Genomic DNA, 17,317 nt, shown 5'->3' on the forward strand with positions numbered 1-17,317 from the left:
TTGACGGACGGATGATGGAGAGTTGGAAAGGCGCAGCCAGTGGTTGGCGGCTGTTGAGCATGAAGCCGTGATGGGCGGGCTAGTGGTTAGTCAGCGTTTAGCCTCTGGGGGGCATGCCGAAGACAAGGACATTTTCAGGACGTGTCGAAATTGTCCTTGAAATTAGCAGCCGCTGGTACGAGTCTGTCCAAGAGTAAATGCATTGCTACCTTAATTTACATTATCGGGCCCGAATTGGGCCAGGAATAGCGAAACGCACATTGCGTTACGCTGCCCATAGCCCGGGTACTTAGAGAGCCAATGTCAAGCTACCTGCACGACCTCAAGAGGCCAATTAAGTCTATATTCGCATCGCTAAGGTCACCATTGATAGCACAAAGTAATCCTGCGCAGATAATATTAAGTACTAATAAGCTCGTATGTAAACACCATCGATATGCTGCTTGAGCCCGGAAGACGAATGCTATCAGGTGACCCCAAGACCGGGAGATAAGCGCACTAAGTACTACCCCCCGATATGAACGGCTCCTGCGACGTCACTCAGCTCAACTTCGGCCACAAGTCGACACAAAGCCATCATCGGCAGCTTCCATCAATCACAGAATCCCTCTTTTCGATGGATGCGGTCAGATGTTTATAGAAGGATAGAACTCCGGTTTTCTCATGACATCCGGTCATATGGCTCAACCAAGGGTCACTCCGTATCTCATCTACCTGGTGTTTATCACCACCTTGGGTCCACTTCAGTTCGGTTATCACCTGGTGAGCATACATCAGAGACCCGTTGGCAATGTCATGATTGTTGCTGACGTTGAGATATGACAGGCTGAGCTCAACGCGCCTCAAGCCGTGATCACCTGCGAAAGGAAAAACATCCATTCCTCATCCCTCATATCCGACGGGCTACCGCAATGTATCCCCATGAACCCGTCCCAGTTCGGCCTGGTTTCGTCGATTTACACTCTTGGTGGTCTTATGGGAGCTCTGCTGGCAGGGCCGGTATCGACTAAACATGGACGTCTATTAGCACTACGAGCTACAACCTTTTTCTTCATCGCCGGTCCAGTGGCCGAAACACTTGCATTCAGTATTCCAATACTGAGCTTTGGTAGACTCTTGTCCGGTGTTGGCTCGGGAGCAGCTATTGTCGTTGGCCCTATCTACATCTCCGAGATTGCTCCACCTAGCGCTAAGGGACTCTTTGGTGCGTTCACGCAGGTCATGACCAATGTTGGCATCCTCTTCACACAGACTCTTGGTTATTTCCTGAGTGAGGGGAGTATGTGGAGGACTATCCTCGCTGTTGCCGGGGTTATTGGAACTCTGGAGCTTCTTGGCCTCGCCTTGGTTCCGGAGAGCCCAGCCTGGCTTATTGACCATCAAAAGCACGATCTAGCCAGGCGGGTCTTGCAGCGAATACGCGGCAGGGACGCAGATATCCGTGGCGAAATAGAAGGCTCCACGAGGACCGAGGAGGATGCCGGAGAAGAGCAGTCGCTTCTCACTCCTCCCTCGAGCAACCTACCCCCCAAGCAACCTCCAGTGACGATGGCACGAGTGTTCATGGACCCCGACTACCGTCCCGCCATCATCGCCGTTGTTGGGATCATGGTAGCGCAACAGTTCACGGGGATCAACAGTATCATCATGTACAGTGTCTCGCTATTGCAGAACATTCTGCCAACAACCGCAGCCCTGCTTTCCGTCCTGATATCCGCTATAAACCTCGTCATGACCCTCGCCTGTTCACCACTACCCGATAAGATTGGTCGGAAGTCTTGCCTCTTGTACAGTATTAGCGGCATGGGTTGTAACTCTATCCTACTAGCTATGGGGATCTATTTCAATGTGAAAGCCCTATCTGCAATCGCCGTCTTACTTTTTGTGGCTTCGTTTGCGGTCGGCTTGGGACCAGTGCCGTTTATTATGGCCTCCGAGTTGGTCGGACCAGAAGCCGTTGGGGCTACCCAAAGTTGGGCATTGGCGGCTAACTGGATTTCCACGTTCGTTGTGGCTCAGTTTTTCCCAATGTTAAATGATGCCTTAGGTGGTCGGGGTAAGATCTACTGGCTATTCGCTATAATGGCCGGTCTTTTCGCGGGGTTTATCTACTGGGGAGTCCCTGAAACCAAGGGCAAGAGAAGCGTAGATGAGGTTTGGGGCAGGGAGGATCAGCGAAGGAGAGATTAACTGGTATCCCACCTCTAAGGGCCATCAAACCTCGAATGTCAGGCGACCGGCAGTTTTTCGCTTCCTCTTCTCCGTTAGCTCCTCGTCAGTTATGGTAATTCAACAAGTTCGATCTGCATTAAGCCGGTCGGACCGAGGAACAGATGCCCTGAAAGAGGTGCCGACGTCGACAACGGTCCTCCCACCCCAAGCCTGGGCTTAACAAGACGAACAAGTGGGATGCGCTTAACATGACTGGTCGANGGAGATAGCTTTACAGGCCACCAACCCTGTTTGCGGCATGACCGCTTTGGGGTTGTCTCAATAAGTAAGTAATAATATGGATGCTAGCATTGGACTCGTCGGTCCGTTTACTCCAGAACCAGAATACGTAGAACACTCAACGTGGGGCAGCCCATTGAGGGATAACAGGCACAGCGCCACGCTGCGGGCGTTGGGTTCAGCCATGGAATTGTAACATGACAGCGCGAGGGGCTGCCTGCTGTCGGTTATCTCGTCCTCTCGCACTCTTCGAGACCTTAATTTTGTAGGATACACACTCTAAAGTCTAAAACATGGCAAACCATGCAATTTGGGTCCTCGGCAGGGCCTAACCGCATTGCGGGACTGTGCACTCTATTATTGCCACGAAGCCACGGTTGACAGTTCCCCGCCGGTAGAAGTGCAGCGGATGAGGGGCTGTCACTTGCGGGATTTTCATGCGGAGAGACAGGGAGTCGTCCAGTTGCAGGCTCTTGGATAGGCGAGACACCTCGTGAGGACGAAGTTACTCTGCGCCATGTCCCTAGCCACAGAAACAGTCTCGGCATACTAGGCAGCCACTTCTTGCACCCAAGAAGTCGGTGGCAGTGAACACCGAGCAGTTGCCCTCTGGTGGGGTTATTGGTGGATCTGCGCCCTGCCCGGCCCTTGTCTAGCCTCATCGTGTCTTGTTGAATCCTGTTCCATGTCTATATCAGACGCAACTATAGGCAATTTGATACCGCTGTTGGGGCTTGATTGAGCAGGTATGGTGATAGGGCAAGCAGGAATCCGCGCTGGCCCCAGGCGATGTCAAACCCTCACATTTCGTGGGTCGCAAAAAAGGGACTGTAATTGAAGAGCAGGTTGCTGTCTCATGGACCCCACATCAGCCATGTCATTAGGGAGACTAAGCTATTCTTCCTATTATTATTCACTCTCTACTCTTCCTTCCACTTCGATCTGCTGCCGCATCGCTCCCAGTCTCAATCCGCCTGCTTCCGCCTCCCTTGATTTCCCTCTAGATTCTTAATTCCCATCGCTTGTAAACCGTTTTATCCGTTGTAATCGAAGCGACCACCTTCCTCGTTCTTGTCTACTCTGCAGGGACCCCATTTCGTGGTCATCCTGGATCGACTCGGGCAGATCTGAGATCGACCCGTTCAGCGAACAAGCCAAGGCAATCGTTTCGCAAGCCCGCGACACCTGTCCGTCCCTGGAAGCACCCCCAGCTCGCACGCACAGGCCAATTCCTTGGTCAATTTTCCTCAATTATATCCGCCGATCTCGTTTTTCCCTCTATTCTTACCCCAGAATTTCCTCCCAGGTTCTGTCCGGCTCCGTGGTTGACGCGTTTCTTCCGCGGCCGCCTTCTGCTTCTCCCCCCGCACCCTCCGAATAACATCATGGTGCGGTTACCGCTGCCACAACGACTCAGCTCTCACCTCAGCACCAGAAGCAATGCTTCGACACCAGGCCAGAGTAGAAGCACGAGTCCCATGAGGTCTCCGGATGTCCGGCTGTTGACCCTCAAAGTCTCTGTCCTGCGGGTAAGTTGAGCTCTTGCTTCAATTGCGTTCCCTGTGGCCCCGACCGTCGTTCATTTCGCTGACTCGTGTTGTTTATTCAATTAGGGAAGAAATCTTGCCGCCAAAGATCGAGGAGGAACGAGCGACCCCGTAAGCATTCCCCGAAGAAATTGCAACCACCCGCGCACCGGAGGAAAGAGGGAGTTCGCTGCACAAGACCACACGCCTGGTTAAATTTGCAAGCTGACGGCCCTTAAGTATTTGATAGTCACGCTCGGAGATGCCAGGCAATCGACACCTACGATATTCAAGACATTAAACCCAGAATGGAATGTGACATTTGAGATGCCGGTCGTCGGCGTCCCGTTACTCGAGTGTATCTGCTGGGACCACGACAGATTCGGCAAAGATTACCTAGGCGAGTTCGATATTGCTTTGGAAGACATATTTACGAACGGGGATATCCAGCAGCAGGTGCGTACCCGAAGCCCCCCTTGCACCTCTTGGAGATAAGAGCTCATTGTTATCAACAGCCGAAATGGTATACTCTCACGTCGAATCGGAAATCCGGCAAAAGGAAGGATAGCAACGTCTCCGGCGAAATCCTGTTACAGTTTTCGCTATTTGATCCAGTGAACCCTGCAGCTCCGCCGACGGATATATATCATAGGTTCAAGGCCTTAGTCTCTAGCAGTGACGAGGACGATTACTTCCCCCCAGTATCTTCGTCAGCTATTGTTGAGGAATCTGGGGAACGCGATGACGAGGAAACGTCAGACGAAACTGATGATCCAACGAAACCAGAGGTGGTTGAGAAGCGCAGGAAAAGACTGCGCCTGAAGCGCCTGAAACGCAAGTCTTTGGCAGCCAGAGCGTACCAGTTCTCTGGTGTCGGCAATGGCGTGCAGGGCATTGTATTCATGGAGATTGTCAAGGTCACTGACCTTCCACCTGAGCGAAATGGTATGATTATCGTTGCTCCAGTTGATTCGCAGAGCTGATTATTACAGTGACTCGAACATCATTCGATATGGACCCCTTCGTCGTGACTTCACTTGGTCGCAAGACGCTCCGAACTCCAGTCATACGTCACAACCTAAACCCGGTATACCACGAGAAGATGGTCTTTCAAGTCATGAAACACGAACAGATGTACACAATGAGTTTTACGGTCATGGACCGAGACAAATTCTCGGGGAATGATTTTGTTGCTTCGGCGGGATTCCCGCTGCAAACCCTTATTCAGGCCGCGCCTGAAACCAACCCAGAGACAGGCCTCTATATGCTTTCTGAAGACGAAACCGGATCTCCGGCGAAATCTGATATTAAAATCAGCCCGGCTCCGTCGTCAACTAGCTTGTCAAAACAAGGAAATCCGCTCACAAGATCGAGGAGCTCTACTACGTCTCTATCGGCCCAGGCACAACCAGAGGCTCCATCGACCCCTGCATTGATCCTTCCTGATGAAACCACGAGCAGCGGTCTCTCCGATGTTTCTACAGCCGCTAGTCCTGTCAAGCCAATTGGCTACGAATCAGATGGGCTCAGGCTATATAAGATTCCGTTGACGTTGAAGAACAAAGAAAGATGGGAAGATAAGCATTTCCCTGAGTTAATTGTCAAAGCGAAATACTTGCCCTACAGTGCATTACGGCAACAATTTTGGAGGCTGATGCTGAGGCAATACGACGCTGATGATAGCGGTAGCATCGACAAGGTTGAGCTGACAACGATGCTTGATACTCTTGGGTCCACATTGAAGGAGTCAACTATTGATAGCTTCTTCGAGCGCTTCGGCGAGGAAAATGGATCAAGCGAGCCTGCTTGTTTATCATTTGATCAAGTTGTAATGTGTCTTGAAGATACGCTTCAGTCGCTCCAGAAAGACCCTCGGGCGATGGGCAAAAGGCTCAGCCCAACTACGTCGACGGCCAGCCAGGAAAGTGATGGGCTCAGCGGCGACGAGCTCAATGTCGAGTCTAGCTCTTCTCTACCGACCAATACCGATCACCGGGCTACATCTGTCCCGACGATCCCATCTTCGGAACAACTCCCTACCAACGAGGAAGAACTCCATCCTGATGATTTGGGCGACGAACGTGGAGAAGAACACGTTATCGAAATCCGGGAGTGTCCGCTTTGCCACCAGCCTCGACTTGGAAAACGGTCGGATGCTGATATCATAACGCACATCGCAACATGTGCAAGCCAGGATTGGCGACAAGTAGACAACCTTGTTATGGGCGGTTTCGTGACTTCAAGCCAGGCGCAGCGGAAGTGGTATAGTAAAGTTATCACGAAGATATCTTACGGTGGCTACAAGCTGGGCGCAAACTCCGCCAATATCCTGGTCCAAGATCGTATTACTGGGCAGATTAATGAGGAGCGGATGAGTGTCTACGTCCGGCTCGGCATTCGGCTCTTGTATAAGGGCCTCAAAAGTCGAGACATGGAGAAGAAGCGAAGTGAGTCCACTGGTGGTCTTATTTGATGAATTTACGGCGCTAACGACTGCTATAGTCCGCAAAATCCTCAAGTCACTCAGCGTCAAGCAGGGTAGAAAGTATGACGATCCAGCTTCTGCGGCGCAGATTCGAGACTTTATCAACTTCCACCAACTCGATATGACGGAAGTTCTGCTACCTCTGGATCAGTTCAAGAACTTCAATGAGTTCTTCTACCGTGCACTGAAACCAGACGCCAGACCTTGTTCTGCTCCTGATGAACCCGGGATCGTTGTTTCCCCCGCCGACTGCCGGTCCGTAGTGTTTGACCGTATCACCGAAGCAATGGGTATTTGGGTCAAAGGGCGAGAATTCTCCATCAAAAGACTCCTTGGTGATGCCTACCCTGAAGATGTTTCACGCTACCAGAATGGCGCACTGGGCATCTTCCGGCTTGCCCCTCAAGACTACCATCGGTTCCATATCCCCGTAGACGGTATAATGGGCACTCCGAAAACTATTGAGGGTGAGTACTACACGGTTAACCCCATGGCTATTCGCTCTGCACTCGATGTATACGGCGAGAATGTACGGATTCTGGTACCGATTGATTCGGTTGCACACGGCCGAGTGATGGTTATCTGCGTTGGTGCAATGATGGTCGGTAGTACGGTTATCACACGACAGGCTGGAGAGAAGGTTTCAAGAGCCGAGGAACTAGGATATTTTAAGTTCGGAGGTAGCACGCTTTTGGTTCTGTTTGAAGAAGGGAAGGTCAATTTCGACAGCGATCTGGTTGACAACTCAAAAGGAGCTTTGGAAACTTTGGTAAGTTCCCACCCGATCCCTTGCTGCATCCGACACATGGTTTCTAACTTGGACTCCTTGTTCGTCTCAGGTACGAGTGGGTATGTCTGTGGGCCACAGCCCCGATATTCCCCAGTTTGAGCCGGATCTGCCAAAGAAGACAGAGGAAATCAGCGTTGAGGAGATGCAAGCCGCCAAGCGCAGAATCGAAGGCAGCTTAGCCCCTCCAACGCATGCCTCAGGGCTACAGTAGACGCAACCTGGACTGACACTGTATGATGGATGATACTTTGTTTAAGCATTACGCATTGTTATTTTAAGGCGGACCTTTGAGCATACATACTTTTAAGGGCTGGTGAGGTATTCGCGCTCTAACTCAACGTTGAGCGCCTAGCGTCCCATTGGTCATGCATACGCACATAGATGAAGATTAGCATGTGACGACAGGAATCTATAGATATTGGTTATAGCAGTAAACATTATAATTAACACGCCGCGTGTATTTTTTGCACGCTTCAAGCAGTTAGGTACGGATAGAGGCGTTGATATCCTGTGGAGGGAGCTCGGGGATAGCGAGGAGTTCCCAAAACAGACTAGTGCGGTCCCCACGCGCCACGACCGACCAAAACAACCGCGTGCTGCGGCCTTGCAAACCAAACCCCCCCAACGCCAAACTCCAACATCGAGATCGGTGCGCAGCAGCGCAAGGAGCGACATTTTTAGGTCTACCCATACATGTTCGGATTAATATAGTCGCTCTCAACGCTTCGCCTCCAATTGCGGCTTTACGTTCGTGGGTGGACGAAAGCGCGACCGGGATTCATCGACACACGCTTCCCGTCTCCCCCCCGGTTGACGAAAGGTTAACACTGGCTGCTGCGACTGCGCAACGCGACTTTCATACCGATATCGAAACGGCTATCAACTTGGTCTAACGAATAACTTCGAATTTGCGATAATTGGCCTATACCGTTTTGTCGAGTGACTGCAGCCGGTCGGTCGGTCGGTACACGCTCCTGTCGGACCGCCAACACAGCACAGCAACGACAGGAAGAAGAATCGTCGCAACGCGCAATCTCTTCTTTTCGTTTCCGCCAGTCTATATTTAGGAACCGTCAAAGAAGGGGGCTATTGTGCTGTGTCTTTTACCCTCTCTACCAACAGCTGTGGTTGCCTCGGCCCGGCTTTGACATGACCGCCACTGTCCTAGCAACCACTACGACTCAGACGAAGCGTCGTGAACCTCTGAGGGTGCTTGATATGGCAACGTCCCAGGCGCGGACGCGTCATGCGTCGTCCGCCGCGCCTGGCGGGACCGGTGGAAAAGGTACGGGAAGAAGAACGAGATCGAGTATGGATAAACAGGAGAGGAATAATGAGAGTGTGAATTGGGATAGGAAGCGCAAGGCTGGTGAGTTTCCGACGGGAGTGTTCGACCGCATTGGTTGGCGCGATTTTGGGTGCAGTTACTGACTTGTCGCGCGGCGCAGAAATTTACGATGAGGATATAGAAGGGTTTCAGTTCTCGCGCATCACGAATAACAAGAAGCAAAGGGCATCGAAAGAAGCCGAGAAACCAGATCTTCCAGCTCCTGAAGAGCCAGCGCCGCAGCCGACGCCAAGGAGAGGTCGACCGCCAAAGAAGAAGGTAGAGCAGAAACCGAGCAACGTGACGGAAACGAAGAAGGATTCTGAAGGAGCGATGAAAAGGAAAACGCGAGGAAGTGCTAGGACCGCTCCGGAGCCAGAACCACAATCTCAACCCCAAACAGAACGAAGTACACGCGCAACGCGAAGACGAGACGAGGGGGAGCAGGTTACTGTGGAGAAGAAGCGAAAGAAAGGCCGGCCGAGCAAATCCCACGAGGAGCAGCCCAATGGATATGTGTCACCAGAGGCACCGCCGGCGGGCACGGCTACTATTGCGCTACCCATGGCGGACACACCGGTCATACAGAGGAACCGAGAAATGAGGGGAAAGAAGTCAGGGAAAGGGAGCCGGCGCAGTAGTCTCAGCATGCGGGGGCGAAGGGCCAGCTCATTAATTGACTCTGGGGCATCAAACGGTGAGAAAGCCCGCGTGGTGTTATTGAAAGAGCACTTGACTGACTGCGTATCAGCTCTGCCTCACAAGAAAGTGGACACGGCGGAATTTTATAAACACATCGCTGCAGACGGTTTAGTGGAGCCAAGGCGGATGAGGCAACTTTTGATATGGTGCGGAACACGAGCAATGGGGGATAAGCCATCGGGCTCCCGTTCAGGGGATGAGAGCGCTCGATTAGCAGGTATGGTTAAAACTAGGCGGGTTTGAGGTTTGATTGCTGACCATGCCTAGCGCGTGTGATCCAAGAAGAACTACTCAAGGAATTTGGGAGCAATTCGGAGCTTTCCAATTGGTTTTCGCGAGAGGATACAACACCCCCGACAGTTGTCGTGAAAAAGGCAAACCCGAAGAACGTACAAAATCAGGAGAAGATCAAGGAGTTGGAAGAGCAAATACAAAAGTGAGTCATTTTATGCTGGGCTCTATTACGAACAATACTAACAGGCTTTTAGGCTGCAAAAGGAGAGGCATGCTCTCAACGCGTTACTACAACCTCCCTCAATCCCACGAGTCAAGACCGCGCAAAAACAGATGCCGAATGGTCAAGCAGAGACTCCTCCATCGGACCCGGAGAAAACAACACACTCCGCCCCCGAGAACATTGATCTATCAATATTAGATCCCTCCCAACAGCGCATACTAGCGTCTGTAGACCCAGACGCAGCAAAGCGATACCAAGAAACACAACCCCAAACCGAGCAAACACCCGAAACTACGAACCTCCCTCCAGCGACACCATCGAGCATATCTACACGTCTCTCCCGATTAACGAGCCGGCTAGCACCAACACTCGACTCTTTCGCAGCGGGAGTTCACGACATCGAACTCTACCGCGCCATGTCGGACACCGTTTCATCACGGACATTACAAATCTGTGCGGAGCGACTCGAGGAGCGAGATACACGGAACGCCCTCCGACGACTTGCCATTGCGGGAGAAGAAGGGGGTAGCGAACAAAAAGACGTCGCTCTCCGACCAAGACCAAAGGAAGATCTAGGCCCAATTCTAGGGGCTTTAAGTCGGGTGGAGAGGCGGTGACTTTCTCCTATCCCCGTTCATTTTCGATTTTCTACACCTTGTTTTCGTTTTAGTTTACCCGTCTTACCCGCAGAATGACCGGGAGTTCAGGTCGGTTTGGTTTGGTTCAATCATCTTCTGTTCTGTTCTAGGCATATGCAAGCAAAGCAATGGAGTTGGGGAGTTGTACTGCCCTGTTGTTATGTATGATGAGGTAGGAACCGGGTTGAATTGGATTGGATTGTATGGGATGATACTGATAGTTAGCTGAGCTAATGGACCTTATACAATTTTTTTTTTTTTTTTTTTTGCACGGTGTATGCACATTCCTAAAATTATACGTAGAAGAGTAACATCTACAGAGTAAGAGATCGTTAGGGCTGTGGAGCTCGGCACAGCACGGGTAGCCTATCCGGGTTCTGGATGGACTGCATTGAAGTATTAGCTCTTAGGCGAGAGGCGAAGAAAACCTAGAATGTCAGCGTGATGTACTGTAGTACAGTGGGCCTAAAGCTCTGGTGGTGTACACCGTACCAAGTAGGTGGGGAAGCCCATGAGGCTACTGAACTGAATCTCGAATTGTGGGTGCTGCTGGATTCTAAGAGCTGAGAAAGTAGAATTATACGTACTACCTACCTAAGTTTTCGGAATTCCTTCGGGCTGGGTAAACCATATAACATCGTAGACTCGGACTTGCTGGAGTATAGGCGCACCGCCGCACTATACTAAATGAACTGGTGGTCTCTACTAAATTTGCCGGATCTAAGTTCCGCTTATCATTGTGAATATCGGCGCGCAAGTCCAGGCTAAGGAAGCAGGAGGAGAGAGACAAGACACCTGATGATTGTAGCTTTTATCTTTTTCAGTATTTCATTTGCTTATCTCTTTCACACAGTGTGAGTGGGGGTGGAATTGGATAGTGATGTAGCTGAGGGGCTCATAGTTTTCCTGACAATCGCAGTGACCGAGTCATCTAAATGTACTGCAGTCTTGTGGGGAAGGAGCGATGGACTCGGTAGGTGCCTGCGCGGTGACTGCCTACCACATCTTTATCCAACCTAAATTCTCTGAAAGCAATTATATCATGAAATGGCTTATTCTAAGGCTCATTATCCACGAACTACGATCCAGGTCTAGCTGGCCGTCCCATGAACACTAGTAGAGGCTACCCGAGTTGAGGATCTCGACCTACGATGGACCCGGCTTTGGACAACGCGGTAGATCACTCGACTCCTTTCTCCCCGGTGCCAAGTTCCAGTTTCTAACATTCTGTAGATGAATGTTCTCACCGGAATCTCAGGAGATGAAATAATCCGAGCGTCCCGACTATGAGCCTCGTGAAAATCAACAGTCTCAGCTGCATCCCTGAAAGAGAACTGAGTCAAGTCAAGTAAGCTCGAATAAGCTCGGATCCACCAGGAACTCCGGCTCATTATCAGGAAGGATATTTTCCGAAGGCCAGCCAGAATCCTTGGTAGGCGTCGAGTCAATAAGAATCCAGATATTGCCGACCAGTCCACGCAGCCTGGCGCGGTGCTTGGCGACTACTTCGGTATCCACTAATATAGCAGCTGAACGGGAGCATACTTGGTCCCCTTTACCTCTCGTGCTCTCCCTCTCTGGCCCCCTCTCTTGTAGCACTCCAGCAGCACCTATCGCAGGAGCCATACACCCGGCGGGTCGGCATGGATTGGTTCCGCGGCTAGGTAGGTAGGACAGGTAAAGAGCAGCGGATTCCCAATGTCTCGCAGTCTCGCCGTTTCTACCGTTGACTGTGGTTGCCCGCTCAGGCGTATTAAAGACTGGTCCCTGCGTCTGGGCGGAGTGTGGGACGGGCATCCTCTGCCAAGGGCGCTGCAGCGGGCATGATTGGAGGTGTGGGCTGAGCGGGATCCGTGATTGGGGTGGTACAGCTTGAAAGGGGTGGAAGGGAGTGATCATGGATAACCGTTGAGGTTGTTGTGATTAACTACGTGAGGTGTTGTTGTGTTGCTGTATAATTGCCCCGGATAAGGGAGGGAATGTGTGTTACAACGGCAGCGACGCAATTTTGGTTTTCTTTTTCTTTGTGATCACTGCCATACGAGGTATTGACATCATATCTAGGGAATTCTGGACATTTCACAGTGGTTGGTATGATGTAAGCTTCTGTCCTTTTCCGTGGACGGTTGATACTCGGGCTGTCGGGCGTACTCCTATCTCTGTGATGGGACCGATGTAATGGTGGGTCAACTCCCTGTCTATCACGTCTATCACGTCAATCACTCAACCACTCAACCACGTCAATCATGGACTTGTTCTTCAGTCTTCTAGATCCGCCCGATTCAAGCCATGTCCGACCTGGGGCTGTTCTGGAAATTGATCTGAAACGCCAAGGGCTGTTGGTTTCTGAGCTGGCAGCTGTGTAGGCTGTTCGGGAGAGAGCACCAGACACGGCAAAGTATATATCGACCATGGGGACATTCGACGACCAAGTGTTGAAAGCTTTAAGCGAGAGACACCAACTCTCATGGTTAAAGGAGGCTGATATATTTCCCCCCGATCGTCAGGGACGTGGTGCGCAGCAGAAGTTGGATTCGTAAGCCCACACGCAGCGCCTCCTACTGGAAGCAGTAGTAGGCCTCTACGTACTTTTGCCCCGAATTTCTTCATATTTCTTTTACCCTCATTCGAGCCGTTCTAGACTACCGCGAACTCCCTCTGTTGACTGCCTAAGGTCCACTTCGGTTTGCCGCTGAAAGCCTGAACATGTTCTCTAGTTTTGCCGGTGCCACCACATCCTAGGCCCGTGGAACCAGTTTGGATCTCGTTGCTTTAGCTCACTGCCCGTGATTATTCTTTCACGTTTATTATTCCTATTTCCTGAACAACCAAGGGAGTTTCCACTTGCCATTGTGCATTATGGAGCCAGAGATCGCTGGTCTAGAAAGGCCTGGACAATCGCTTTCGACGCTGGCTCTAGGGCATCTGATTCACTATGCTTCGCATTCTGGACCATGATTGCTAATTTCCCTTTCTCCTGTCTCTAGGCTTGGTCTGCTGGTTTCCTCTCGGCTTCATTCTTTGGTTCTGGTGACTTATGTGGCAAAACCTCTGCTTGGTCTGATACAAAACATCTCGCCTTCCTCGCGTCAGAGACTGGCTTTTGAGTCTCAGATTCCCCAAGAGCAGAGGAAAGAGTAGAAGCAAAACTCGCTGCAGACACACATATATTCATCATCGGTCCACCGAGGCAGATTGTTGCTACACAAGATCGCGCACCTTCGTTTCTTCATATGATCAGCGTGCGTTGTGTGCTTCGATCCTGTCATTGGACCTGCCGCTGTCTCTATCCGGGGCCGTTTAATCGCTGACTCGGCGTCTTTTGTTTATCATAAGCCAACTAAGATCTAATCCGTGCTTGCTCCTCCAGTTGCGGTCGAACCCTCGGCGGCGTCCAGTGCTGCCATCACTTCCGCTTTCGGCATCAACCCCAGGAGACAGGGTCTGGATTCTGATATTTGTTTCCCCTCCACTTCTGAACATCTTTTAATTCTTTCTACTTGGATCCTTCGCTGCGTCTTATCGTGGACGGTCTGTCCTCTTTCTCTCGTGCTTCTTTATTGCCGCCGGAGCCTAGACGATGTATCTCTGACGTATATCCATTCCTTGAAGCGGGGCCTTTACCCCTTCCAACCCACCTGTCCGACTTTCCGACGCTCTCCTCCATCGCTATTGAGCGAGGGGGATTAAGGTATACAGCTCGTGCCTCCATATCTGTTGGTTGATCATCTTGTGGCGCATATCTCCAGGTTCGTTGAAACTTAGTTGTGACTCTGACATGCTCTCGCCCCAAACTGCCCCGATCCTATTTATCTGTCTAACGTATTTGGTATTCAGATACAATCAAGAGCTACAAACGCCACAGGGACCGCTCACAAAAACGACCAGAGAAATAGAAATAGAAAAGAATTAGGAACACGAGGTGGCACAGGCCTCAGCATCCCGTTTTGAAAAGAACGCTACGTCAGTCTGTAAGGGAAGAAACAATGGCCGGCGGTTATTTTGATCTTCCTATATCTGCGTCTTCCCGGCGCTCGAGCCTTAATGATGTATCTGGAGGAGAAGGGCGATCTCCTCCTGGGCCGCGCGTATCTCCTCTGGAGACTTCCAATGAGGGCTCACCGGAAAGATCGGTACAAGACTCCAGCGGAGCTCAGGGCAAGCAGCGGAATGCAGGCATTCTGAAAAACGCCAACCGGGTCAAGTTCACAGCCAGCGAGGCGGGAACGGGCTTGAGCCCGGCCCTATCACCCACACCACAGCAGCGAGTGGATAGAATGGGCGCGACTCTACCGCAGAAACCTGTGCCTGCTGCTAGCATTCCGTCTGCTGAGCGAGGAGCACCTGGTCCCCACCCGTTTCCATTTGGGGATATCAGCTCCAGCTTTCCTGCCGGCAGCCCAGCTCACTCCAGGGATAGCTCCCCCGGGATTGCTGCATCTGATGAATTCAGTCATGAGAAGGGCAGAGCTATCCACTCGGCGTTCTCTGCGCAGGAGCGAGCCCAGAAATTGGCCTCTCATTTGGGGCGTCCCACCAAGTCCCCCAATCTGAGCCCGTGGCCAAGTCTGCCGTCATCTGTTGCATCAACTCCCACCGAGGCGCTACAGCCCGTCGATGACCGTGATGACATTCCTATGATTCGACTCTCTGAGAAACAATTCGACTTCTTCCCCGACGAAGACGACGACCACTACGGCTTGGTAGATGGCCAACCACAAAACCGTTCCTCTGAAGCTCACCAGCTTGTCCAACAGATGACTCGCAGAGACTTTAACTTGTTGAACCGCATTCGTGCCCACTCCCCCGGCCTGCGTTCTGGTCAGGCCACTCCTATTGAGGAGCGGGACCCCGACGCTTACGTCCAGCGCCCTACCCACTACCGTGGGGGGATACTCTCCTCTCTCCTGAAGCTCTACGAGCAACCGATACCAAACACCTCCCGAGGCCGGTATGGCCACTCCCGTCAGAGTAGTTCTGGCGATATGAGTGGCCGCGGCCTATCCCCGGACCCATCCTGGCGCTTCCCCCAGAAGCCCAGGAAGTGGTATGAAAAATCTCCGAACCAGTCCAACACGTCCCTGTCAGGCTCCACGGCAAAGAACTCGATTGGGTCGCCGTTGGGGATACTCAAACGCTCACGCAGCAGCGGGGCCATTTCTGGGATGCCCAAACGGATGGGAAAACCTGGGCTGGAGGATGAGATCCGCATTACTGTCCATATTGCCGAGCTACTCTCGCGTCAACGATACCTTATCATCCTTTGCAAAGCCCTGATGAAATTTGGCGCCCCCACCCACCGACTGGAGGAATATATGAAAATGACAGCTCGTGTACTAGAGATAAATGCCAACTTTTTGTATCTACCGGGCTGTATGATCATCTCTTTTGACGATGTCTCGACCCACACCACAGAGGTCAAGCTTGTCCGCGTGAACCAAGGGGTTGACCTTGGGAAACTATCTGACGCACATACTGTGTACAAGGAAGTTATACATGACGTGATCGGGGTTGAGGAGGCTATGCAACGGCTGGGTAAACTGGTGCAAAAGGACAACAAGTACCCAATCTGGCTTCTCATCCTTTTCCATGGCCTAGCCAGCGCGTCCGTTGGACCTTTCGCATTCGGGGCTCGCCCGATTGATATGCCTATTGCTTTTCTTCTTGGGTGTCTCTTGGGTATTCTACAGCTTGTCTTGTCCCCTCGATCACACCTCTACTCCAACGTCTTTGAGATATCCGCTGCTGTGTTGACATCATTTCTGGCCCGCGCGTTTGGTAGCATCCCCTACAAAGACGGCTATCTATTCTGCTTCTCAGCCCTAGCTCAATCTTCGATCGCGCTGATCCTTCCTGGCTACCTTGTACTCTGCGCCAGCCTGGAGCTCCAGTCACGCAGCATGGTGGCCGGTTCCGTCCGTATGGTCTACGCTATTATTTACTCCCTATTCCTCGGCTTCGGGATCACAATTGGCACCGCTGTTTATGGGCTTTTGGACTCCAATGCCTCTTCCGAGTACGCCTGCCCCCCGGGACCCGTTCACAATCCATATCTCCGACGTTTCCCCTTCGTCATCGCCTTCACATTCTGTCTCGCGGCTGTCAATCAAGCGAAATGGAAGCAGATACCTGTGATGCTCATCATCTCCTTCGCCGGCTACGTGACAAACTTCTTCGCCGCGAAACGCTTCGCCTCTAGCATACAAGTTTCCAGCGCACTTGGCGCCTTTGTTGTTGGTGTCCTCGCGAACCTCTACAGTCGAATTCGCCATGGACTGGCCGCCGCAGCCATGCTACCTGCCATCTTTGTTCTCGTTCCTTCCGGTCTAGCAGCGAGCGGATCCTTAGTTTCTGGGATTGCTTCGGCTGGAGAAATAACCACGGGCCAAACTCCGTTCTCACCTCCCAACAATGGCACTCAAAGCTTCGTCGATGCTGCCATGAACATGACCTCCAGCGGTAACAACCCATTCCAGGGTGTTGTCTTTGACATCGGGTACGGTATGGTGCAGGTTGCAATTGGGTTCACAGTTGGGCTCTTCCTTGCCGCCTTGGTTGTTTACCCGCTTGGGAAAAAACGAAGCGGTCTCTTCAGCTTCTAAACTGTCAACCACGTACCTGTCGTATTTCTTGATGATGCGTCGTCTGCTGCTATCTTTTATCTCAAACCGTTTGTCTTCGCCCTTGCATTTTTTATTTCGAACGAAGCGATCCGCCTACTATGTCATGTCATTTAGCGAGCGTGGTCTGGGTTTCTTTCCATGTCGTCGTTTATTTGTCTGGTCTCGCCCTTTTTATCAGCTGAATTCGTACAATGCACTCGCAATTGCATCACTCGGAGTTCTTACGGGATCAATACGTTTTGCCATCGTCGATGTCATTCTCTAAATCAAAAATTCGCCTTTGTTGATTTTCTCTTTAGTTCCGGAACTGGGCACCTT

At 51.6% G+C, this 17,317-nt stretch overlaps 5 protein-coding genes across 5 annotated transcripts; 4 read left to right on the top strand and 1 right to left on the bottom strand.

Moving 5' to 3' along the window:
* Positions 1 to 663: 663 nt before the first annotated feature.
* ASPSYDRAFT_87122 (putative MFS glucose transporter) lies at positions 664 to 2,190 on the top strand (the record flags this gene model as incomplete). The annotated part of the gene is made up of 2 exons (XM_040851783.1): positions 664 to 762; positions 826 to 2,190. The coding sequence occupies 2 exons, from the start codon at positions 664 to 666 to the stop codon at positions 2,188 to 2,190; spliced, it is 1,464 nt and encodes a 487-aa protein (XP_040704346.1).
* Positions 2,191 to 3,650: 1,460 nt separating this feature from the next.
* ASPSYDRAFT_738052 (putative phosphatidylserine decarboxylase Psd2) lies at positions 3,651 to 7,815 on the top strand. The gene is made up of 7 exons (XM_040850737.1): positions 3,651 to 3,980; positions 4,065 to 4,109; positions 4,218 to 4,433; positions 4,493 to 4,922; positions 4,970 to 6,424; positions 6,480 to 7,231; positions 7,302 to 7,815. Exons 1-7 carry the CDS (start codon positions 3,837 to 3,839, stop codon positions 7,461 to 7,463), a joined length of 3,204 nt encoding a protein of 1,067 aa, XP_040704347.1. The 5' UTR covers positions 3,651 to 3,836; the 3' UTR covers positions 7,464 to 7,815.
* Positions 7,816 to 8,401: 586 nt separating this feature from the next.
* ASPSYDRAFT_146695 (Mis12-Mtw1 family protein) lies at positions 8,402 to 10,355 on the top strand (the record flags this gene model as incomplete). The annotated part of the gene is made up of 5 exons (XM_040841644.1): positions 8,402 to 8,621; positions 8,701 to 9,276; positions 9,331 to 9,498; positions 9,549 to 9,717; positions 9,770 to 10,355. 5 exons carry the CDS (start codon positions 8,402 to 8,404, stop codon positions 10,353 to 10,355), a joined length of 1,719 nt encoding a protein of 572 aa, XP_040704348.1.
* A 1,207-nt stretch (positions 10,356 to 11,562) lies between these two features.
* On the bottom strand, positions 11,563 to 12,455 carry ASPSYDRAFT_738533 (uncharacterized protein). Its single transcript, XM_040850745.1, has one exon. It carries the CDS (start codon positions 12,273 to 12,275, stop codon positions 11,721 to 11,723), a length of 555 nt encoding a protein of 184 aa, XP_040704349.1. The 5' UTR covers positions 12,276 to 12,455; the 3' UTR covers positions 11,563 to 11,720.
* A 1,907-nt stretch (positions 12,456 to 14,362) lies between these two features.
* On the top strand, positions 14,363 to 16,978 carry ASPSYDRAFT_146425 (uncharacterized protein; the record flags this gene model as incomplete). Its single annotated transcript, XM_040841624.1, has 1 exon — positions 14,363 to 16,978. The coding sequence occupies one exon, from the start codon at positions 14,363 to 14,365 to the stop codon at positions 16,976 to 16,978; it is 2,616 nt and encodes an 871-aa protein (XP_040704350.1).
* Positions 16,979 to 17,317: the final 339 nt, after the last annotated feature.

This window comes from Aspergillus sydowii, assembly GCF_001890705.1.
Source record: "Aspergillus sydowii CBS 593.65 unplaced genomic scaffold ASPSYscaffold_3, whole genome shotgun sequence".
NCBI classification, from domain to species: domain Eukaryota; kingdom Fungi; phylum Ascomycota; class Eurotiomycetes; order Eurotiales; family Aspergillaceae; genus Aspergillus; species Aspergillus sydowii.

Bases quoted from the DNA above. Each gene is read 5' to 3' on its own strand.
- ASPSYDRAFT_738533 (XM_040850745.1), bottom strand. From the start codon at position 12,275: ATGATCACTCCCTTCCACCCCTTTCAAGCTGTACCACCCCAATCACGG.
- ASPSYDRAFT_738052 (XM_040850737.1), top strand. From the start codon at position 3,837: ATGGTGCGGTTACCGCTGCCACAACGACTCAGCTCTCACCTCAGCACC. The intron at 4,923-4,969 runs GTATGATTATCG...TGATTATTACAG, and splicing joins CCTTCCACCTGAGCGAAATG to TGACTCGAACATCATTCGAT. The intron at 7,232-7,301 runs GTAAGTTCCCAC...TGTTCGTCTCAG, and splicing joins AAGGAGCTTTGGAAACTTTG to GTACGAGTGGGTATGTCTGT.